Here is a 24984-nt window from a genome sequence, read left to right as displayed (position 1 = left end):
CTCAGGGGGCTGTCCCACAAGGAACGAGAGTGGGATGGCATATCACTGCGTGTCATGCTGTGTGACGAAGGCTGAGCGTGCTGTTGTGTGTTTCAGGGAGGTTAACAGGAGGTGCAGAGTGAGAAAGCAGCACTGAAGAGGCAGAACTGGAGCTGGACGTGGAAGGGTTTGTATAAACAGGATTTCTGGAAAGAATAGAGTTCAGACAAGGGGCGTGTGGGGGTGGGGGAGGGGGAAAGACCAGTTAAAACCTGAAGCAGAAATCAGGAAGTTGTGTTCCAAGGCCCAGCTGGGTCCCAGTCTACTTGGAAGGGAGTGTGCAGGTCAAGATACTGACGGACATGAGCTCAAGTATCATAGGGCTATCTCTCGAGAGTTCAAGAGCCAGGGAAATAAGAATGAAGTTGCTGAAGACTATGGTGGGGCATTTCCTATGTGACAAAGTGGCCCGACAGTTCTTACAGATAACATTTACTCAGTCGTTTAGAGCTTACAGAGCCACTTCCCATGGATTACCCAATTCAAATCCCCACAATTCTTGAAACATAATCTTTATTTTACAGATAAGAATATTGAAACAAAGATATTAACTGTCTCTGACTATGAGCACACAGTGTGTCTTCGGCTCTCCCTGCAGCTTTTTACAATGAGAGCAGTATTTCAGGATGCGCATTGTAGGACTCTACATTCTGTGTTGGATAAGGAGAAAAAAGGTAAGGAGGTGACTATAGAAATATAGGCATGAGCAAATGGGGTCCTAGACTACGGAGTGGCAACAGGAATAGAAAGGAGGGGAGTGAGGAGCGATTTCAAAGGCACCCTCAGCAGGATGTAGGCGGCCAAGGCCAAGAGAAAAGTCAAAGACAATACCAACATTGAAGGCCTGAGTGAGAGGACGCTGGTGCCATTAGCAGAAGCAGAAGAAAAGGCCATTTGATAAATTTCAATTGATGAATGTACTTTTTTTCTTTTTATTGGCTTTATTGGGGCGACACTGGTTCACACAATTATCCAGGTTTCTGGTGCACAGTTCTACAACACATCACCTGTGCACTGAATACTATGTTCACCCCCCAAGCCACGTCTCCGTCCATCACCGTTTATACCCCCTCCTTACCCTCCTCCACCCACATCACACACATACCCCCAGACGACAGTGCGGTGATTGCCACACTGTCGTCCATGAGTTTTTTCTCTTCTTTTTCTTTTTTGCTCAATCCCTCTACCCTCCAACCCAGCCCACTGCATGGCAGCTGTCAGCCTGCCCTCTATCTATGAGTCTGTCTCTATTTTGCCTGTTAGTTTATTTTGCTCTTTAGAGTCCACATATGAGTGAAATCACATGATATTTGTCTTCCTCTGACTGGCTTATTTCATTCATAATAATCTCACAATAATCTCCAGTGCCATCCATGCTGTCACAGAGGGTAAGATTTCCTTCTTTTTTATGGCCAAGTAGTATTCCACTGTGTAAATGTACCACAGCTTTTTCATCCACGCATCTACTGATAGGCACTTGGGCTGCTTCCACATCTTGGCTATTGTAAATAAGGCTGCGGTGGACATACGGGTGCATATATTTTTTCAAATTAATGTTTCAGATTTCTTTGGGTAAATTCCCAGAAGTGGAATTTCTGGGTCAAAAGGTAGTTCCATTTGTAATTTTTTGAGGAAACTACACATTATTTTCCACAGAGGCTGCACCAGTCTGCATTCCCACCAACAGTGCACGAGGGTTCCCCTTTCTCCACATCCCTGCCAACACTTGTTTGCTGATTTATTCTGAAAAACCTTTCTGGGACAATGAGTTTAATTTAGCTCTGACTTGCATTCAAACCCAGGGGCACCAAATTGGATAGTAACCCAAAAGCAACATGGCCTCTCTTTGTGGTGAGCGAGGGTTTTGGCAGGTCAACATGCTGATTTGACATTGAGATTTAAAACAATGATTTTTCAGTCACATGCTTTCTCTTACCCTACAGTTTTTAGAAGCAGAACAGAAAAAGACAATCTCTTGGTGCATTATTATTTCTACTTTCAGATCACTTCCGTTGCCTTTTCCAACACCTGAATGAAAATGAAAAGTCAGAGTAAAGATCAAAATGTCTCACCAATTAGCATGATGAATTAAAAAGACAAGAAATCCCAGCTAACAATGTATCAATATTGAATCATTTGAGTTTGCATGAATTTTGTCTTTGAAAGACAAGACTTTGAACCAATTCTGACTCCTAAAGCAGACTTTATTAGCCTGGAGGAAAGAAAAAAAATAGAAGACTCATACTTCAGCTTCTAAGCCTCACCTTTCTAGAAAACAGAAATTAGGGAAAGTGACTTGCAGCCTTTCTTACTAATGCACTGCTGTCTTCAAATTTCAGATCATGATAGTTCTTAATACCAGTCTAAATTCCTCTTTCCCTTGTTCCTAGAGAGCAGTTCTGGGATAGCATTGGATACTCCAGCATTCCTGTAGTGTGCAGTGTACATTTATAGCCAAATGTTTTTTGTCCTTTTTTTCAATTTAAATGATCCCCTTCCTTTAGCATTTCCTCAGAGGGCTCATTTCTCAAGCCTCCAATTACTTTTTATTGCTTTCCCCTCAACCCTGCATATTTCACTTAAACAGGCACAGGACTAAACAAAAGTACAGGACTAACACAGATACTCCTACAAAGCCATCTAGTAATCATTCTCGATTGGTCCCCTCCTTGGTTTTGTTTTCATTTAATTTTGTTTCCACTAATGGCACGTTATTAACTGGTCGTTAGGAGTCCCCTTGCCTCGGTGCCCCACTCCCACCCTGACTGCAGAACTCCCCCCCACTCACGACTCACTCACGGCTGCCAGAGATCAGTGACATAAGGACTTAAACCAAGTCACCTACTTATCACGTGATAAGAAAAGGGCATTGATTCACAAGCTTCAATTAATCCCCACACATTTAAAAAATTTTAAATAATCACATGATTTAAAAATGAATGGTAAAAAAGACAAGAATCGAGAAATCTATGGCTTACCCATCTCCACCCTCAAGTAGATAGCCACACTTTTTATTTCTTGTTTTATGCAGTTATAATCAAATATAAATATTCTCCCACAGGTTTTACAAACACATATGCACACAAATATAAAATCATATGTCTTTCTTCTGTTTGACAGAAATTGTTGCATAGCAGAGCACTGGGCAGTACCTTGCCCTTTTTAAAACACATGGTGAAAATTATTTAACTCATCCATTAATAAGGGACCAGTCAACCGTTGTAGCCAGTCCAAAGTCCGGCACACTTACAGGCAGATGAGACATGGGGCTGGGGGTCAGTTCCTGTCTCTACCTCTTTTCCTTTCTTCCTCAAGGCTGTATGTCCCTGCTGCTGGAGGGGATGGTGGATCTAGTCAGCTCTTTTGAAGAGTATATGGGTTTTTATTCCTGGTAGTAAGTGGTAACAGTGGGGGTTAAGGACACCCCACAGAGCCCAGGTTCCCCAGCTCCTCCTGCTAGTGCGGACTCAGGCAAGGACACCCAAGTGCTGACCCCTAGAAAGCATTTCTTGACCCCAGCCCGGACAGGGCCCGGCCCCTGCGTGCCAGTACCACTGCTCACTCCTCCGCTCTGCTCCCCATCCAGGGCTCCCGAAGGGTGTGGGCCCCGGGCCCAAAGTATGTGCTTGGTAGTTATTTGTGAAAAAGAATTTGTGGCAACAAAATTCATTTACACTGCTAGTATTTGAGGCATTTTGAGAGGGTTGCTGAAGGTGAGAGAGCAACAGGTGGAGGAGGGAGGGGAGAGGGAGAGACCAGGGTGATGACACAGATGTAGGTGACAAAATGAAATGGGCAGGTCTCTGCCAAGTTGAACATGAACCAGAGGTGGGTATGAGGAGGGCATGGCCAGTGCCCACAGGCCCCTCCTCTCTTCTGACTCAAAGGGTCTACTCTGCCAAGTCCACCCCGGCCGTCAGTGAGAACAGGAGAAAAGGGAAGGGGACAGGGTAGCTCACACCGGTGACGGGAAAGGAAGAGAGAAGACATCCAATGGCTGGTGATATGGCCACAGCACCTCTGGGCTGATGGCAGTGCCGGGGAGGAGGTGGGGGGCTTCCCATGCAACAATGTCCAACAGCACAGCTCCAAGCTGGGGTGCCTGTGTACATAACTATGGGCAAAATCCTCCCAAACAGTAAAGTCACTACTCCCCCCAATTCTCCAATAATATATACAGTGCTTACCATGAATTGAATAAATAACAATTTTTCTTATCGCAAGTAATTTTCTTGGAGGGAGAGTCAAGTGATAGATGTTTTTCACATCTGCAAAATATCCAACATATCGACTCTGAAAAAGAAAATAGAAGCCTCAATTTGCATGGCGATGAAAAGCCTAAAATCAGCATATCTGAATTTTTTTCCACATGGAACTGAAGGGGAGCCATTTAGTAAGGAAATGTTTTTGGGGGGCCATTATATAACCATGCGTTTCTACGGGTGTTGTCTCATGACCTGACATCTGCGTTGGGAAAAACACCGTGGGAAGTCACAGGAAGGAGCAGGTGCTGCTGACAGCTGCCACCGCAGAGAGGGTGAACCAGGCTGAGCCAACACAGCAGTCACCTCCCAGCAAGATGCAGTCACCGGCGACTGGAGATGAATCGAGCTGAGGGTAGGAGCTTCGCTGTGACTGAGTTAAAGGAGAGTTTGCGGTTTGGTGGTGAGTAGCCTCGTAGGTGTGAGAGGGGCAGAGGCAACCCTCCAGAGGAAGACCTCCACAGACTAGTGGCAGACACATGTCCTCTTGCCTCTGCCAGCTCGTTTCCTGTCCTTCCACTCCCCAATTCTGTGTTTGCAAGGAAGCCCTGGGAATTCCCTTAGCCAGGCCTTCTCTGGTGGCAAGCAGCTCACCCTTGTTGAAGCGTTCTGGTGCCAAATCAACTGGACCAAGGAGTTCACGCTCTTCCCCACCCACCAGGAAATGTTAAGAAAATTAACTGCCTTACTGTCCTGGCCAGTGTGGCTTAGCTGGTTGGAGCATCAAACACCAAAAGGTTGGGGGTCGATTCCTGGTCAGGGCACATACCTAGGTTGCTAGTTTGCTCCCCAGTCGGGGTGTGTATGGGAGGCAATCAATCAATGTTTCTCTCTCTCTCCCTTTCTCTCTCTCTAAAGTCAGTAAAAATACTAACACTTTTTTTTTAATGTAACTGCCATACTTTCCATGGGAAAGGACCAGTGAAAGAGAAAGCCCGTGCAAGTTCGGAACCCAGGGGTGGATGGCATGTAGCCGACAGAGAATGGCAGGCAGTGCCGGGGTGGAAGACGCTGGTGTCCGAGAAGGGCCACCCATGCAGCAGGAACTCTGTCCCCGGGCCAGGCCGGCGCAGCTCTCAGACCTGAGGCGCAGGCCCTGAACTGCTGTCCTGGGAAATCAGAAGAGAGTCCGTGGTAGCGAGGCTGCGCCAGCTCTGGACTCAAGTTAGAGGAAGCGTTCACAGCTGTGGGAGAGACAGGGGAGGGGAGACGTACAAGGAGAGCCCTTGAAGGGGTTCCATCTAACGCCCCCTTGACTCCTACCACCAGACTCTCCACCTTCCACCTAAGGTTGGTGACCGAGCACAGCCCTCAAGCTGACTTGCTGTCACTGTTCCTTCTCCTCTGACCTAAAGCGCCAGGGCCTGCAGCAGGAGTTAATGACACCCACGTGGCACTCAGGGGGCACCTGCTGCAGACAGAGGTGATACAGGTTGTACCACCTGCGGGGCTGGGGGATGCCTGGGGTAGAAAGACGGGTAAGACAGGGGCTTCTTCACCTGGGAAACCGGGGGAGAGGTCCCCATTGCCAATGGCTAGAGAACCATGGAAAGTAAAGTAGAATCCCTGAATGATCACGAAGCGCTAGAAGAATGGGAAGAGCAGAAGACCACTTTGGACTGGGAAGGGAAAGGGGCTCCAGGAAGGGAGCCCACAAGAACAACAGCCCGTGGGTGTCAAGTGCCGCCAGCTGGGAGGCCGCACACAGCCCAAACGTGTTAGAGTGTGGGACATGTGACTGCACGCAGTGGGGGGAGTGGTTGGGAAATAAATCGTGGATCTTGATGTCAGGTGAAGAAGTTGATGCTTGTCGCCATTGGCAATCAGAAGCCGTTGTGGAGTTGGAGCGTGGAAATGGCATGACGAGAGCTGGGCTGGGCTTCAGGAGGCTCGTGTGTTCCTTTCAGTGTGGGCTAGAGATTTTTTTGGCGGGGGTGTATGACAGAAAAGTTTCAGGGATTAAGGCTAAGTTCTTTTGCCCCAAACTAAGTGTCTGCAGCCAGCAGTTGCAGTGTTTGGCCAACAAGGCCAAAGGTATCTATTCAGCTCACAAATCACTTCACCTGGCTCCAAATCTGTCATTCATAGTCACGTCCATTCTACGTAAGGGTTCCCCACCAGCTCTTGCCGCGGTTTGAGGGTGATAGAGTGGATGGGAAGCTGTGCACAGCCCGGGAAAGTACAGGCTCCGGGGTCTGACAGATCTCGTTTGCGTTCTTGGTTTGAAAAGTTAATTTCCCTGAACCTCAAGTTCCTTTCCAACCGTAAAATGGGACTCACCGTGGTGTCCACTCACAGAGTTACTGAGAATATGAAATGAGACAGCAAACGCAAAACCCTTAGCACAGCTCTGTCCAGTCTAGAGTGCGTAAACTCTGAAGGGGAAATGCCCGGGGTTAGCAAATGAACAACCCACAAGGAACAAAAAGAGGTGGAAAACCTGTAAACCACAGAAGACTTAAGAGACAGAGCCACCGAATGAAACGTCTGGCCCTTATTTGGATCCTGATGGAAACAAACTAAGACTTCAAAAGATTTTAAGATGAAGATAGGGACGTTTAAAGAGGAACTAGACATTTAACATTAAAATAGTATCGTATTTTTAGATGTGATCAATGGTTTTAAGGTTTTTCTTGAGAGTCTTTATGTTAGATGTCCTACTGAAATACTCGTGGGATAAAATTATCTGGTGGCTGGGATTTCCTTTAAAATAATCCAGGTTTGGAGAAAGAGCCGGGGTGGGGGGGGAGGGGGGTGTGGAGTGGAGAAGAAGACCACAGCCGGTCATGTGACGAGGTCCTTGTTGAAGTGGTGTGAGAAGGGTAAGGGGACTTACTATACGACCGTCACAGCTTTTCATGTTTGACTTTTTCCACAACAAAACCCTTTTACAGGGAAAGACAGGGTCATAGCATCTATTCCACCTGGGTTATCTGAGTGTTCAATGAGATGGCACAAGTAAAAGTGCAATATGATGGTGCATACTAGTGTCTGGTATCTAATGGGTTTTTGAAAAATGGTAATTTCTCCTTTTCTTTCTCACTCTAAAGATAGCCCCCACCCTGGGTGTGTGTCTGTCTGTCTTGTCTGTCTCTCTCTCTCTCTCTCTCTCCCACACACACACACACACACACACACACACACACACACACTCTATATTCTGCACGGGTCGAATCGCCCTAGTGGGGCATCATGAAAGACTCAGTTGTGACTGCTGAGTGTTGTCTGGAACCTCTTCCCTTCTCTGGAAAGGGAGTCAGCACCTCTCAATGTCAAGTGGGAAGCTCTGTGGAACACTCAGTGCTTGTGAAGCTCAGGTCTCAGCCTCTGGGAGGGGAGCGAGGCCTATCACAGGGCACCCAAGTGCGGCTGCCTGACCACCAAGGAGAAGCCTAAACTGCAACCACAAAACAGGTGCCAATCTTCACCCAATTCCCCAGAGGACCCCTTCTTTAAAAAGAAAACTTACCTGAGAAGGAGTTTCTACTCCCTGAAATTTATTGCTGGTGGCTTTATCTGTTCGTCGCTCTCCAAAATAATGAAGGCTTTCCTGTGGAAATGGGGACAATCCAACCGTGGTTCACCCGCCCTTCCCGCTCCTGCGTAAGGCATTCTTAGAGTTGCTAAGGGCATGTGTTTCCCTAAGTCCGCGGTCTTTGGGCAGAGGCTGCCCCGAGTGACAGAATGAACAAAGCCACACCGAGGCTTGCTCTCATTCAAAGATTCATCGGGATGTGGAATTGCAGAGCTGGAGAGAACATTCATCATCTGATCTGTCTTCCAACCTTTCCATTTTACAAATGGAGAAGACGGAGACCAAGAGAAAACCAGTGACCTGTCACGGGGACGTGCGCAGCCGGTTAGAGACGGCACAGGCCTGGCGCACCAGGCCCTGGCTCTCCGGCTAAGGCTGGGGGTCAGTGGCTTTCAGACTTTGTTATTTTAACAGCCACAATCCACATTAAGAAACCAAAGAGATGCACAAACCCAACTGAAACAGAATTTCGCAAGACAATACTTACCTTTTGGCATTTCCTAACCTATTCCATGTTATTAAAAAATATGAGTTGCAACCCAATAACTCATGAGTGAATTGTGATACATAGTTTAAAAAACACTGTCCTAGCCCTGGCTGGTGTGGCTCAGTGGACTGAGTGCCAGCCAGCGAACCAAAGTGTCACTGGCTCGATTCCCAGTCAGGGCACATGCCTGGGTTGTGGGCCAGCTCCCTGGTGGGGGACGCTCGAGAGGCAACCACACATTGATGTTTCTCTCCCTCTCTTCCTCCCTTCCTCCCTCTCTAAAAATAAATAAATAAAATCTTAAAGAAAAAAACACTGTCCTCGAACATTCATGGTCATAACCTGTGAGCCTCAAATTGGAACAGAAGAAGATGGTGGAAATAGCGAGTGGGGCATTGTGCATAGGCTCCGGCCGCTTCTCCACTTGGCCGCAGGCCAAGTGAGGAGCAGAGCTGCTGGGAGCCTGTCCTCCGAGGGGAGACTTCTCAGCAAGGTCACGGCAGAAAAAAAAGACTGAGAACCCTGCTGTAAGAGGTATAAACAGCCCACTCTATCTTATCGGAAATTTCCAGGGGGCACAGACCCCACAGATACTGACTATGCAGAGCTAACACTCAGGAGAGACTTGGCTCTGAGTTGGAACCTAGCCCCCCTAAGGAACAAGGTCCTTTAGAGACTTACTAACCAGTCTTGCAGTTTGTCTTGTGAGAAAGGAGGAAGTCCCACAACTGGTCGGAGTAAGAGCAGAGCCAGACTAGGTGAGACAGTCAAGCCTTGAGTGCTGGGCTTTCTTGCACTTGCATGACTCGAGCTTACCTTACCTTAACCTTGAACCCTCCTGGGTGCTATCTTCATTTAAAATGTTGACATTGTATACATTATGGACATTTCTGTGTTGATTTTGATTTTTAATAATATTGCAGTAGAATGTTACTTATTTCCACTGTGAGTATTTCGGCATTCTCTTAAGTTTGTGCCCAAGGTGAGTTGTACTGACCCCACCCTGGTCCTAGCCCAGAGTAAGAGGTATCTAGGTCAGTTAGAACTAGTGCAAGCAAAGGAGGAAGGGTTAAAACAGAGCTTTCCCATTGCAGCCTCCCCAATGACAACTTCATCAAGTACCATGACTTGAACCACCATCCTGTCCTACCAGGGACATTCCAGAACTAGCAAATTCAACCAGCACACGACAAAGTTTGTAGACACGTCCCTCCTACCTCTGCAGTTGTGAATATTCCACAGGCAATAAGGTAGGCACAAGCCATCGTTCCAGTTCTCCCTAGAAAGGGAGAGAAGTTCGTTCACGAACCATTGTCCAGCGTCCTACATGGTCTAAAAATACTCTCAGAAATATTCAGGGGTCATTTTGCATTGGTTTCCTTTAACTCTGAAAGTGCTTGTTCAGAAAATTTCAGTTCAGGAGTAGACAAAGCTGTTTCGCGGCTCCGAGGTTCTGCCAGGCAATCCTCCTCACCATGCACAGGAACAGTCATGCGCTAGAGTGGGCCCTCCCTGCAGCATTGCAGCTGGGAGGGGGGGTGCAGTCACTGGCAGAGGCAACCTGCTCTGCTCCAGGACTCGAGAGCTGAAGAGCTACTTGCTGATTAAGAGCTAATTAAATACGCTGTTTGTCTAACACCAGTAAAAGAACAAGGTTAGAACCGAAAACGCCATCTAGCACTTGCAAAATCCATTATTCCTTCCATCTTACTTTTTCAGTGTGTTACAAAACATATAAAAGTAGTGAACAGTGTACTGTATGCCCATGTACCTGGTCCCCAGACTCTATAATTATATTATATTGTTTCACTTGTTTAATTTCTCTCTCTCTCTTCCTTCCCTTCTTCCCTCTCTTCCTCCCTCTTCCTCCCTCCTTTTCCTCCTCCTCCTCTCTCTCATATAGCATTTTAAAACAAACCCTTGATTTCATGTCATTTCATCTTCCAAGTCTTTTATGTTTTATTCCAATTTATATTTTTGTCTTGACATACAAACTTAAGTTAAAAAATGTTGCTTTTTTTAACTTCTACAACGATCTGTAGCTTTTGTCTTACCAGTATATGCTGAACTTATTTTATGTAATTCCAAACTTATCCCTTTAACCTGATGCACTCCATTTTCTAGCCTATCATTTTTAAATGAACTGTTAAACTTATTTTACAACCCACAGTTTGAAAATCACTGTTTTAAGCCAAGTACCTCTAAGAGAGGACTTTGTACCACCCCACGCTATGATAGATAAAAGTTCTGTAACAGCCTGGCTTTCAGTTGCCTGTAGACTGTTAACGTGTCACTTTTGGAGGACATTGCTGGGTCTCTGTAACTCTGACACTGTCCTTTTGAAAAACACCTTTGCAGATTTGCATCTCTGTGGCTGCAGATAAGTACAAGCGCAGCCACAGTACACGCCGTCTCTCCAGCCTCAGGTACCGCAGGGAATCACAAAAACAATATTGTCTGTTTTTCACTTAAAACATAAATGGGTATTTATTCACTAAACTTCTGACCTTGAGCAAAGGTTTTGGAGTTTTTTTCTTGGAAAGACCAGGTCCACGGTCTAGACCATTGCATCATCCATAATTTCTAGTTTCAGAATTTTGAAAGCCAGCTAGGTACAGAAACCCTTCTAGATTTTACTACTGGAATTTTTCTCCCAGTGTTTTACATTCATCTTACTTGTATTTAACAAGTTAGTTGCAGCCACTGAACTTCATTGAATCTTCTTGAAACGTGCACTTATGTTTCATAAACCTGTAACTTTTTCTGTTCACTCTGCCATTTCACAGATCTATGCAATACTGGGTTACTTGTCCTCAGTACAATGACAAGTGGCACTGGCAGACCCTGGTGGGAGCAGGAACACAAGGCATCCTAAAGAGAAGCTTATAGCTACAATTTGTCTCTGTGTCCGTGGACACCAACGGGAGAGTTTACAGAGGGAGTGGAGAACATCACGGGATCCACCAAGTTGGTTAGACGGAGTCAGAACCAGGGCTTTTGTTACCCTGAAGTCGGCAGAAGCATCTTGCTCCTCTAAATGTGATATAATTTTTGGCTTTCATAATGATAATAACTAAAAGTTGGGTAATGCCTTACAGATCACATGTGATCTTTACAGCAACTGCATGAGATAAATAACCCAGGATAAGGAAGGGAGACTGAGGTCCTGCAAGTTCAAGAGACTTTCACATAGTCAAATAGCAAGATATGTTCATGCTAGCTTCTATGACCTTTTTCAACAACCTTTAAGCTTTATTTTTTTTTCTCAAGCTCTGTCCATCACCACTCCCCACGATGTAGAACTTACATGCTAAATTGTGAGATTGTGCTTCGCTAACTGGGTCCTAGTTGATGCTGATGCTGCTAGCCCATGGACCACACCTTGAATCTAGGTCACTATCTCTGAACAAATACCATGGAAAATCAATAATAAAGACATGGCTAGAACTCCTGAACACTAGCTGACTTTAAGATAAATGACTTAAAAATAATCCAGATTTTTAAAAAATCCCTTCTATATAATCTCTGTGGTTAAGAATCAGGAGATTTTTGGAATTATTTTTAGGAGAATTAGTAGAATAATCATGAATTATTCAGAACTAAAGGAAAACAAAAACAGTACCTATAAAATAATTGGAAGTTAGCTAAGACTGTATGAACAGGAAACTATATCGACTTTAAATGCATAGATAAAAAAGTTCCTGGGGTGGGGTGGAGGGATGGGGAGAAAATGCATACAACTGTAATTGAATAACAATAAAATTTTTTTTAAAAGTTCTAAAATTACAATTAATCAGCTAAGTTTTTGTTCAAGAAGGTAAAAGAAAATAAGTATACTCAAAATAAGTAGAAACTGTATAACTATTAAAGTAGAAATTAATGAAACATAAATTAAAATAGGATTAATAACATTAAACATCAGGTTTTCCCCCAAGAAACTAATAAAAAAATCTCTTATAAAATAGATCTTATAAAGGGAGGCATAAATATTAGAAATAAAAATAAGGACCAAAGTATGACTATAGTACAAATATGAAAACACTGCAAGGATAACTTTATGGGAATCATTTTAAAATTTAAAGTTAAAATTTCAATTAAAAAGTTTACTCAAAAAGGAAAACCTAAATAGAACAATAACATTGCATTAAAAATTATATTTATAATCAGTCTTTCTCACCACCTCCCCCCAAAAGGACAAGATGAGATTTATACCAAACCCACAAGGAAGCAGTAATTCCTATCTTTTATACTTTTTAAATAATAGTAAAAAATGAAGAATTCCCAACCCATTTAATAACATTAGTATAACTGATTCCAAAATTGCACAAACATAATAGAAGAAAGGATAACTTTACACTAGTCTCACTTATGAATAAAGATGTTAAAAAAAGTAACTGAAGTATCTTAAGAGTGAATCCAACAATGTAGAAAAAATATGTATTACTATCAAGTGCCATTTATCTCAGGAATGCAAGAGTCGTCTTATATCAGGAATCTATGTTAATGTAATTTGTTATATTCACAGATTCAAAGACAAGCAATAACCTCAGTAAGTACAGGAAAAGGCTTTCACTAAAATTCAATTATATCCATAATTTTAAAAATAAAGAAAAACTAAGAAACTTCCTGAAATTGAGGCAGGTGTCCTGGATGGAAGACTCAGTACTGTAAAGATTTCTGTTCTCTTCGGTCTACAGATCCAAGGCAATTCCAAACAAAATTGAATCCAGTGTGTGTGTATGCGTGTGTAATTTGAGTAGCTGAATACAAAATTTAAATGGAGACATAGATGAGCTAATGAAACCCAAACAGTTGTGAAAAAGAGCAAGCTGGGTGGACTCCCTGGCCAGTGGCAAGTAACATAGTTGCACTACCGGCATGCAGACAAAAGAAGACCAATGAACAGAACAGAAAGTTCAGAAACAGACAATGTCCCACAGAGTGGTGAAGAATGAAGATCCAGTCGGTGTGCTGATACAGTTGGGTGGCCATGTGGGAAAAGAGGCAACTTGGCCCTTTCCTCACACCACACACAGAAATCAATTTCCAATGGAATGAACCTTCTATAAGATAATAATGCCTTTTAAATGCATCAGGACACAAAACCCAGCACTAACCTTATAAAGAGAAAGAACAATACAGTATGTTGACTACGTTAGAACCAAAAACTTCTGTTAACCAAATGATACTCATAAGAGAAAGAAGAAACAAGTTATAGTGCAGAAAAGGTTTCTTGCAATACATATAACAAATAACAGAGTTGAAAATCCAGAATACATAAAAAAACTCTTATATGTCAAACGGGAAAAAAACAATCCAGGAGAAAAATGGACAGGGAAATTAAACAGAACTTCACAACAATGATATCCAATGGGCCAACGAACCTATGAAAACTTTCTCAGTCTTCTCAGTAATCTCAGAAATGCAAAAGAAAGCCACTGTGAGACACAGCTACACACCCACCCAAAACTAAAAGTATAAAGGCTAAGAACTCATGTGTTGGTCAAGATGTGGGACATGGTACTTTCATACATAGTCAGCGGAGTGCCAACCAGCACAACTGTTTGGGAACACAGACGACATCGTCTATGAAAGTTGGAGATGCATTACTCTAAAACACAATGAATTTCGTCCAAGGTATACACTCAACAGAAATGTGGACACAAGAATCACGTGCATTACTTATCAGAGTAAAAACTGGAAACAATCCAAATATAATAGAAAAAAGGTTCCATTTGCAAGGGCAATATGCCTGAGGATAAACTTAATGGAAGGTATGTAAAACCATTTGGAAGAAAAGTAGGAAATATTATTGAAAGAGAAAAGATGATTCAAATAAATAGAAAACTATTCAGTATAACTCAGTCTTGCAAAGCTTCAATTCTTTCAAATTAATCTATAAATTTGACAGTTCCAATAAAAATCCTAAACATATTTTATTTTAGAACTTGGTAAAATGATTTTAAAAGTAAATGTAAAAGGGGGCAAGACAATTCTGTCTTCATTGAGATATTTTATAAAGCTATAAAAATTATAATAGTGTAGTATAGAAAATTCAAAAATAGTCCCAAACATTTGAGAACCCTGCTATGTACCTGAGGAGGGATTCCAGTCATTGAAGGACCAATGAGCACTCAATGGGTGGCGTCTCTCCCTGCGGAAAAAAGCACCCCTCCCAAAGTCCAACTAGATCAAAGACCCAAATGTAAAAAATGAGGCTTTAATATTTTATAAGTAGAATTATCTGCACTCCCCCAGTGCATGGGTGGATTTCTTTAACACAAAAAGCACAAACCACACCCACAAAAAGATTGATACATTTCACAATGTAAGTGACAAACGTTTATATGACAAAATAAATCATAATCAAACTCAAAAGACAGCATAGTGGGAAAAGATATTTGCAATATAAATTCCCAACAAAAATTTAGCATTCGGATTACTTAAATAAGTCCTATACATTAATAATAAAGTATTTTGACTAGCACACAGCTGGTAATGTGCAGGCACCAGCCAGCGAGAGCAAAACCAATGTGGACGAAACACTGAAAAAAGACGCTGATCTGGGGCACACCAGCTGAATGCCAGCCCTCCCAAGGATCCTCAAGGAAAGTCAATGAAAAGCGTGCGAACACAGAATAGTGTTAAGTCCCCTCTCAACAACACAACAACAAATTTAAATTGGAAACGAGTATTTTCCTTCAAGGAGGGACTGAGTTTATTTAACAGAAAACGGAAGTCAATTGCTTACACTATGAGTACACTTACACACACGTGGTGTGGCTATTTCTGTAAGTAAAAAAAACAGTCAAAAACTGGCAATGCCATATGGTTCAACCTCAATGTTCTCTATTAATCCATGATATTGTAATTTTCCAATATACACAGAATATTTCAACCTGCAGGACTAACAATAGAACCTGCCTACTACTAATGGGCTTGAAACTAATTTTCATGTAAAACTAAAACTTGATTCTACTCAACCATATAAGGCAGTTTCAAAGTGTTGTGTTTTCCTGGAAGTCAATGTAAAAAAAACCAAATATGTAATTCTTTGTCAGAAACTTTGAATTTTGTTTAGATGACTATTATTAAAAGCCTAAAGCTGAATGAGGGAAAACCTAACTTAACTTAAATCGGCTGGATTTACAAATGGTTTTTTAAAATAATTCACCCCTACCAAAATTGACTTTTTGTGTCATAGCACTACAAACATTTCAGATAATTTTTGGTCTATGAAATAGCATTACTGTTGCTCCCTTGAACCTTAAAAGGGTCTTACAAAGTTGAAGAAAAATCTTAAGTAAAATTAAAGCGTTTCAACAGTTTCTAAATTTTAACACAGTCAATATTTTGGCAAGTCAAAAATGAAAAAATCCAGATTGTCCCTAAAGGGAAATTAGGCTCAACCTTCCTTAGTTCTTTTGGGCTGATTTTCTTTCCTTCCTTCCTTTTCCCTTGTTTTCCTTCAGTCTGGAAGCTAATATTCAAAAACGTTAACAATTATCAATACCGACTAAGCGCAGTATGCATCTTGTTCTCATACTTAAATATAGTTTTCTAATTTCCTAAGAAAAGGAGAAATAAAAAGAAAAACGTGTTTACCTTTGCCTCCCATACAGTGAATCACTACGATGTTCTTGTTATCCTGAGCCATCCACTTCTGTACTTCTTTGGAAAATTCCACCATCTCACTGATTGCAAATGCAAGCTTGTTAGTTGGGTTAAAAGACCTTGGAAAAATCAAGCCCCGTGTGTTTATCCCTCTTCTGACAGCCCACTCGGCGTAACGCTCACCTGAGAGAGGGCACGTTGTGGTCGTCAACCATGAGTCGGTGGACCCTATAATGGAAGTACTTAGGGTCATAAGCTTTTTCACCTAAAATAGATGATACATACACCTAATAAACATAGTTAATTATCTAGTGAGGAAGAAGTTGTACTTTTCTATTAGAAATTCCTTATGCCCCTTTAAAGGGAGATTTCTGACTGGGTCCTGCTCCACTGAAAGAAACGAAACTTAAGGCTCTAGAAAACATAAGGATAAGCAGTGGTTTGTCCATCTTGAGGAACGTAAGCCCAATGTTTTTGATTTGTTTTATAAGCCTTTTAACTTTCTAGCAGGTTCCTCATTATATTATGCTCCGGTAGTTGGATACCCCAGAGCAGAAGCAAAGGGGGCCAACAGGTAGGTTTGCCTCCTCAAAACGTCTAGTGTGCAGGAAGAGGAAAAATCAGGAGAGGGGAGTGAGCTGCATATAATATTTTCTATAGGGTTTTGCTTTATTTCGTGGAGAGCCCAGCTATCCGGATGCCCCACTCCTAGTGGGTTAGAGAACGCATTTGTTGAATTGTGTATCTTCAAAACTGGCAGAAAAACACAGAAATATTTTCCTACACCTAACACCACTAGAGTAGGCTCTTCCTAAAAATGCTCCACCTCTACTCCAGCCTCCTGCCAGCCCCACGGGCACTTGGGGCTGGTGAGTCATCTTTTCCTCCCAGGTGGGGACGGTGCAAGACCCCAACACCACCAAAAATGAAACGTGAAAACCGAATCATCTTCGTATGTGTAGTGACCTCTTTTCTAACCAGAGGAGCAAAACATCCAGTCTTGTACGTACTGCAAAGATTGTAGACTCGATAGTGGTTTCGATGCTTGGTGTCCAGGAACCGCACAACTTCCTAAGAAAGATGGACACATGTCTTCCATATATCCACATGGCACCAACACAACCCACCATCTAGGAGTGACCTGCAGGGGTCACCACCTTTTATGCACTTGTCCCCCTCACTTAGCGCCTTTTAGGGGAGATTCAGGAAATAGGAGGTTACGGACATTCCAGGTCCTATCTGACCCACATGGTTTTCGAATAGCCCACAAAGCTGTGCTTGGCCAGTCTGGCTGGCCTCTGCTACAAATACTCCGGGCTTCGGCCACCAGAAAAGGAAATTAGATGGTTAACTAAGATGAATGTATGTCTGTGTGTCTATGGGTGTACATGCAAATACACACAGTGTGTGTGTATATATATATTTAACTTTTAAAATAAAACATAAATGGTGATTATTTTCTAAAATACAGTTACTATCACCATGCTAATACACTTCAGCAAACTTATCCATCAGAAACACACACGCGTGTATGTGTACATGTGTGTGTGTCTGTACAACAGCAAAAAGGACTATTAAAAAGTTTTAAAATTGATTAGGATGGCTTAATATTGAGATAAATAAAAATTAAGTCATCAAAGTGATGAGTTTATTAATTGGTGAATCCCTGTCCAGTAAAAGAGAAAAGCATTCTGAGTCTGCATAGTACTGGGCTGGGGAGATTAAATAGTCTTATACGGAAATTCATAGCATCCCTTATACCAGAATAAAATCCAGATGGACTGAGGAATGAAACGTAAAAACCCACAAATACCTCTAAAAAATTAAAGTGAACATTAGTCAATTTTTTGGATGAGGAAGAACTAAGTGTTAAATCAATGGACGATTGACAGATTTAAGTGGGACTTCATAAAATGTGACGTTTCTGTTTGAAGAATGCCACAGTATAACAAACAAAGAAGAGGGGAGATTTTTTCAGTAAGATTGGAGTGAATGGGGACTATGCTTAATATAACCTACAACTAGTTATACTAGTATAAACTAACAACTCATTAACAATAATTTAAATTTTACTCCCTCATCCTATAGATAAATGGGCCAAAGACAAAAATAAAATCACAAAAAAGAAAATTCACTGGCTAATAAGCTACATAAAGAAATATTCACCCTCACCAATAAAGAAGTCAAAACAACGATGAAATGCCATTTTCATCCATAAAATTAGCCTTTTCCTTTTCAATGAGAAAGTCCAACACTGGCAAATACGGCATGAAAAGAAAACCTTTGGTTTATTGCTTATAGAATCCACTGGACTTGGCAATATATACTAAGAACTGCAAAATATTCGTACTCTTTAACCAGATAATTTCACTCCCAGGAATCTATCCAGAAAGAGTGTTGTGCCTTCCTTGCTGTTTTAGTGATAATAACGACATCTAAACATCCAGCACTAGAGTTTAATTACAGCACTAATGAACTGTCACGCAACCACTGGAATGCTGTCCCAAAACCTTCATTTTCTCAGCAAGTGAACATTGCACAGTGGTTCATTTATGTGCAGACTTCTTTGGCATACCCACATATAAGGATAGTAAGTATTTGCTCGTTTTAATGGGAAAATTAATGTACCTGGATGGTTAGACTTCATGGACTTTAAAAATCACATTCATATTTCTCTAAATGTCTAAGAAATAATATTAATGCTTTGATTTTTTTCCATGAGTCCTGCCTTCACTCAATATGAAGACAATTTATGGCTCTGTTTTCTGGTTTAAACTGTTTACCTAAAGACTCCAAATACCTCTTGCCCAAATGAACTGAACAGAGATATAAAACACCGAGAGAAAACTTCGACTCTGCTTGGAACTATGTTTTGGGGGTCACAATCTGTCACCAGATGAACAACTTCTGTCCTTGACCAGAATGAAGAATATTCCACTGTAAAAGAATATTTTTCCATTTTTACAATGCAATATTCTTGTGAAATTCTACCATGTGCTCTGCACACGACTATTCAATATTGTTCAAAACATAACCCTGCAACTTCATTCCCTCTTAACGGGGAAGGGGAAGCACATGACTGCTCAGCATTCTCCCTGGAGTTAAGGGCGGCCACATCTGCATGTTGCACCCTTCAGTCAACCTTGATTTGAAGCAGCCTGTGGACGGCTCTTACCTACAAAGGACAAGGCATTCTCTCCGGCACACACTGTTATCACTGAGCACACGACCACTGAAGCAGCTCAGCGTGGCTGCCTGATTCTCAGTCTGCCTGGGCAGCTGAACTAACAGCTCCGACTCAAGCCTGCCCTTTGGCAAAAGATGGTGGTAATTAATTATATGAATAGGAGATATGCTTTTGCAGTGATTTATGATTTATGGATTTTAGGAAAGCAGATGATTAATTACCACTTCTTCAGGTATGCTGATTAAAAATGACAAAGGGATGAATGACTTGTTAGAACTCCACCCATATTCCAAGGAGATAATAGTATAATAACATCATACTCAATGATAAAAGGGTAAATGATTTTGCTCTAAGATCAGGAACAAGACAAAGATGCCCACTTTCTTTTTTTAAAAATATATAATCTTTCAGGGTGCCCACTTTCACCACTATTATTGAATATAGCACGGAAAGTCCCACACACAGCAATCAGCTTTTAAAAAAGAGAAATAAAAGGCCTCCAAATGGGAAAGAGAGAAGTAAAACTGTCATGATTTGCTGATGACATAATACCATGTAGAGAATACCTAAAGACTTTGCCAGAAAGCTATTAAACATAATAAAAGAATTCATTAAAGATGCAGGATACAGAACCAATATACACATACTGTGTATGTTAAATGTGCTATGTACTGTATTCATTACATGCACATTACATGTATGATGTACAGCACATTGTACAATACATATATCGAAGGTCATTAAGAAGGTACCCAAGAGAGAACATGTTTCGGAGAATGCGTCCGTCTCCGGGCGCTCCCACCCACGACTCCACGGTCGGCGGCTAGGAGACAGGAGCGTTTGCCCGGAAGTACTCTCACCTGAATGGGGTTCCTGTAGAAGGACTGCCGGCCCGAAGACGGGAACGACATGGCAATGATGCGCCCTGCAAGTCGAAACAGTCACCGCCACGGACGTCGGGACAGGTGTCAGACGACATACGAGAATTTGCTCACATACAATCAGACTTCTTTTTCACAGAAAAGAACTTTCAGGATTGAGAGTGACAGGAACAAACGCTAACTAACCCTCGGGATAATCAAGATAATATATTAAATTATCCAGGTAATGACCATTAAACTCCCACGTGTTCCCAACGCAGTTGGTTCCAGCCACATGGGACAGATTGGTGTTGACGACCATCTGGAGTTTCCCTGTGGTGGGAATTTACGTCTTATTTAAACACCAAAGAAAATGAGGCATTTTGGCTCCAGTGATGGCTCCCAGGATGCTTTGCAGGGTTCCTGGCTCAGAAACCTGATGTCTCCAAAGCAATGACCTTTTTCTCTGGGGTTCTAGGAAAATCAGAGATTTCTCTGGGATCCTTGGGACTCAGACCTCAATAAATTCTAAACAAAATGGCCCTGGCTGGTGTGGCTCAGTGGGTGGGGTGTCGTCCCGCAAGCCGATGGGGTTGGCTGATTGATGTTTCTCTCCCTCTCTTTCTCCCTCCCTTCCCCTCTCTCTAAAAATAAATAACCGAACTCTTAAAAGAAAAAACCCAACGAATGGGGTCAGTTGAAAATCCATTCAGCTCCCTGTACTGTAACCAAATAGGCCTGGTTTGAGATGACAATAAAAAAAATTGTCCGGGTTAAACTACTGGCCCCGACAAGGTCAGAGATGCGTACCTCCTTGTGGATAAAGAATACTTCGAGAGAACGTGGCCTAGACGCGGCAAGAACACTACAAATGCATAATTACTTACACACAAGAAAAATGTGAAATTAACATAAGAACATCAACAGTAAAACTTCACAAACCAGTAACGTAAGTGAGGTCTAAGTCAAATCCGTCCTTCTCGTACCGTCGTTTGTTTCCCGAAACCTGAGCATTTAAAACAATCGTTAATTTGGAAAACAAGTCAACACAAAAATGAAGATCATGATATAAATGCGTAGAACAACCCTTGCCAGTGTTTCCTAAAACACAGCACTTTTCTGAGTTATAAGCGTGGTTTGCCCACTTACCATCCTTCTGGTCAGCTTTTCGAGATGTCTTTTTTGGTGCGCCAGATGAAAAATTCTCATCAGAATGACAAGTCGTAGAGATCGAAGGAAAATTATCAATCTAACAATAAATTAGAAAGACCAACTTTTGCTTCAGAAGCAGGGTTTCGTCAATGTGAATAAGTCTGGAGCAGCAGTTCTTAACCAGGGCTAATTGTGCAACCCTCTCCGCACAAGCTTCCTACCCATCCACGTAGGGGACATTTGGCCATGTCTGGAGACATTTTTTTATTGTCACAACTGTGTGTAAGGGGGTGCCGCTTGCATCTAGTGGGTAGAGGCCAGGGATGCTGCTAAACACCAATGCACGGGGCTGCCCCCCGCCCCCCACAAAGGCCTATCTGATCCCAAATATCGATAGTGCTCAAGTTGAGAAACTCTGGTTTAGTTGTACGATAAACACTTAGAATGAGTGGATTTAACTTTTGTGGTTTACGATGAGTATTTTTCTGTCTTTTTCCCATGGATACAAACTGAGTGTTCTCGGTCACCTTTGTTACTTCCATCAGTAACAGAGGTTCGTTACAGCTGCTAACACATCAGGCAGGCAGCAGGTGGAGATGCTTCCCAGGTGTGCCAGCTGGTGTCACTCCTACCACCAGCGAGAAACACAATGGCAGAGAATGGATGGTTTGCACTAGTGTTTCCTCATGTGAGTGTGCACACTGATTTAGTGTGTATGGAATGGGGCTGGGGATGCTCTTCTTCCATTTTCAGCAAGTTCTTAGGGGATGCTGAGATTGCCGGTCAGAGGACCATTCTGGCTCCAGTTATTTTCAGACAATGCTCAAAGCCTATCGGATAATGCCAAGTTGTGTTGGAACATGAATTGAAGTCTGGGGAAGATGGAGTGGAGCAAGAAGAAGCAAGCTGTTTGATGAATGAATAAGCCTAGTGGGCCACCCAACATCTACAGCCCAGGACATGTTCGTTCTTCTTTTCCGCATTGCCAGAGTAGGAAGAGAAAGAAGGAAAACAAGCTATCAATGTCCCCTACACATTTTGTTAGTTTTCTAATCCCAAACAGTGACAACTTTGCCTCAGCTTTCTTCATTTTGAATACACTAGCCTGCGTCTTCCACCTCTGCGTTGCTATCCAGTCCCCTCGTTTCATGTTCCACTTGCTCTGTTTTAGACAATTGCCCTCAGAGTCACCCCACATTTGCATATGCTCAAAGCAGTATCCTCTTTTAGAAAAACCTAGAAATTTCATGGGTAGGAATTTGTGGTCGAAGCTCACATTCTAATGTAGTGGGAATTTAAAAATGCAGAGGAGTTAAAATTAGTACAAGAGACGAAGCGCCCAGTTTCTTCCTTGGGTGTCCCACCTTCTTCCATCAGTGAAAGGTGCTCAGTGGGTACACCCCTCCCTGGTCCCACCCCTCCCTGGTTCCTCCCTTTAGTTTCCAAGCAGGTGGAAATACCATTTCATTTTCACACAGCTCGTCTGGTACCAAATCAGGACATTCAGAGTTAAAAGGATGACATAGGGAGAAAGCCACAGAAAATGAAGACAAAAAAGAAAATCTTTAAGAGAGGTGAATCATAGGTTTCTTACCTGGGGATTTCTTCAAAAACCTCAAAGTCATTTGAAATATAAGTGAGATCAATTAGTAGAGTCACCACAATAATCACAGCATCTATAGAATTAACTATGTCAGAAAAATACGACTGTATCCTGTAATATAGAACAAAAAATATGTTTATGCCTCCCAAGAAGAGATAGGGATGTATTTAAGAACACAAATTATTTGACTCGTCCCCCTAAAGAACTCCACTTTAATGAATTACTTTAAATTCATTTTTAAAACTAGATTAAGGGGACAAATTTCACATTCATTATTTTATATATATGTATATAACAAAAGCATCAGTAGGGCAATTTAAGTGTAGTATGAGATATAACCAAACCATTGAACAAATACTTACCCTTCTACAAATACTCGAAGAAGAATATCCGTGAAAAAAAATAAAGCGATAGATAAGGAAATTGAACGATATTCCAAAGGAATGTACATTGTGTTATCAGTGATAAGTAGGTCTACAATGACGACAGACACATCCACAAAGACCAGCAAAATTCCAAATATTCTACAACAAACACAGAAATCAATAGAATCAGGACAAAGGGGAGTTCACCTCCGTGGTTGTACTACATTTAGGCCACTCATCTGATTTAAAAATGCCACTCTTTAGGACGAAACCATGCAGTGGTAGGAAGAACTTCACTGCCTTAGAACCTGCAGAGTTACTCCGTTCTCACCCAACAGAAGCAGGTGTCGGGAGAACAACATTGTCCCAGACCGCCTGATGTTACCTTGTCCTTTCCTTAGAGACACATCAGGTGGACACCCCAAAACAGAACAGGCAAATGGAATTGAAATCACCTGTATCCACTTGTAAGCTCTTCATGAAATTTGAGAATTTTACCAGGGGCTTCTACCGATTTCTCATGATAGTTAAAACTTCCTTAATCTTGATGACTTTACAGGATTCAGTAATAAAAACCAAGTGAAATCCTGGCTAACGTAAGCCCTTAAAAGACCACATGGACCAATAAGATTCTGTATCCGTGAGATTTCACATGTTAGTGGATGCTTTGAGAACAAGGCTGGCAGGTGAAATTCAATTTCAGAAATACATACATAATTGAACACTAAAATATCTAAGCCAGTCTCGTACACATTTTATTCATTTTCCATCTTTTTTTGCTTTAAGTGAATTCATTGGGGTGACATTGGTTAATAAAATTAGATAGGTTCAGGTGTACAATTCTTTTTTTTTCTGTTTAAAGTCTATTTTATTGATTATGCTATTACAGTTGTCCCATTTTTGTCTCCTCTTTATTCCCTCTGCCTTTCAGCCCCCCACCAGCATTGCCCACCCCCCTCTTAGTTCATGTCCATGGGTCATACATATAAGATCTTTGGCTTCTCCATTTCCTACACTATTCTTAATCTCACCGTGCCTATTTTGTGTCTGTCATTTATGCTTTTTATTCCCGATAGGTGTACGAGCCCATGTAGCACATCATCTGTACAGTGAATTGTGTGTTCACCATGCCAGGTCAAGTCTCTCCCATCATCATTTGTCCCCACGTGACCTCTTCTACCTCCTCCCGCCCTCCTCGGCTCTGGCAATCCCCACACTGTTGTCTGTGACCGTGAGATTTTTTCTTTTTTGCTTAGTCCCTTCACCTTTTTCACCCAGTCCCCCAATACCCCCCTTTCTGATAGCTGTCAGTCTGTTCTCTGTGTCTATGAGTCTGTTTCTACTTTGTTAGTCAGTTTATTTTGTTCATTAGATTCCACATGTGAGTGAAATCATATGGTGTTTGTCTTCTCGGACTGGCTTATGTCACTTAGCATCATGCTCTCCAGGTCCATCCATGATGTCATAAAAAGTAAGATTTCCTTCTTTTCTACAGCAAAGTAGTGTTCCATTGTGGACATGTACCACAGCTCTTTTATCCATGCATCTCTTGATGGGCACTTGGGCTGCTTCCAGATCTTGGCTGTTGGAAGTAATGCTGCAATGAACATAGGGTGCATATATTCTTTCAAATTAGTGTTTGGGGGTTCTTTGGTTTCTTTGGATAAATTCCCAGAAGTGGAATTGCTCAATCACAGGCAGATCCATTTCTAATTTTTTGAGGCATCTCCACACTGCTTTCCACAGTGGCTGCACCAGTCTGCATTCCCACCAACACTGCACAAGGGTTCCCCTTTCTCCACAGCCTCGCCGGCACTTGTTGTTTGTTGATTTATCAATGACAGCCATTCTGACAGGTGTGAGGTGATATCTCATTGTGG

At 42.2% G+C, this 24984-nt stretch overlaps 1 protein-coding gene across 1 annotated transcript in view; it reads right to left on the bottom strand.

The window, feature by feature from the left end:
- LOC112313683 (phosphatidylinositol 3,4,5-trisphosphate 3-phosphatase TPTE2) overlaps nucleotides 1-24984 on the bottom strand; it is a 38784-nt gene that overhangs the window by 3880 nt on the left and 9920 nt on the right. Inside the window, exons 5-16 of the mRNA XM_053916370.1 lie at nucleotides 23102-23263; nucleotides 22731-22850; nucleotides 21134-21233; nucleotides 20927-20990; nucleotides 19985-20049; nucleotides 16948-17008; nucleotides 16121-16202; nucleotides 15929-16017; nucleotides 9541-9602; nucleotides 7771-7851; nucleotides 4227-4332; nucleotides 1976-2055 (exon numbers count right to left, since the gene is read on the bottom strand). Of these exons, the coding sequence (XP_053772345.1) occupies nucleotides 1976-2055; nucleotides 4227-4332; nucleotides 7771-7851; nucleotides 9541-9602; nucleotides 15929-16017; nucleotides 16121-16202; nucleotides 16948-17008; nucleotides 19985-20049; nucleotides 20927-20990; nucleotides 21134-21233; nucleotides 22731-22850; nucleotides 23102-23263 (1072 nt within the window). The remainder of the gene's footprint in view (nucleotides 1-1975; nucleotides 2056-4226; nucleotides 4333-7770; nucleotides 7852-9540; nucleotides 9603-15928; nucleotides 16018-16120; nucleotides 16203-16947; nucleotides 17009-19984; nucleotides 20050-20926; nucleotides 20991-21133; nucleotides 21234-22730; nucleotides 22851-23101; nucleotides 23264-24984) is intronic.

Source organism: Desmodus rotundus, chromosome 13 (assembly GCF_022682495.2).
Source record: "Desmodus rotundus isolate HL8 chromosome 13, HLdesRot8A.1, whole genome shotgun sequence".
NCBI classification, from domain to species: Eukaryota; Metazoa; Chordata; class Mammalia; order Chiroptera; family Phyllostomidae; genus Desmodus; species Desmodus rotundus.
Note: the sequence above shows the minus strand (reverse complement) of the source record. Positions and strands in the feature narration are given on the sequence as shown.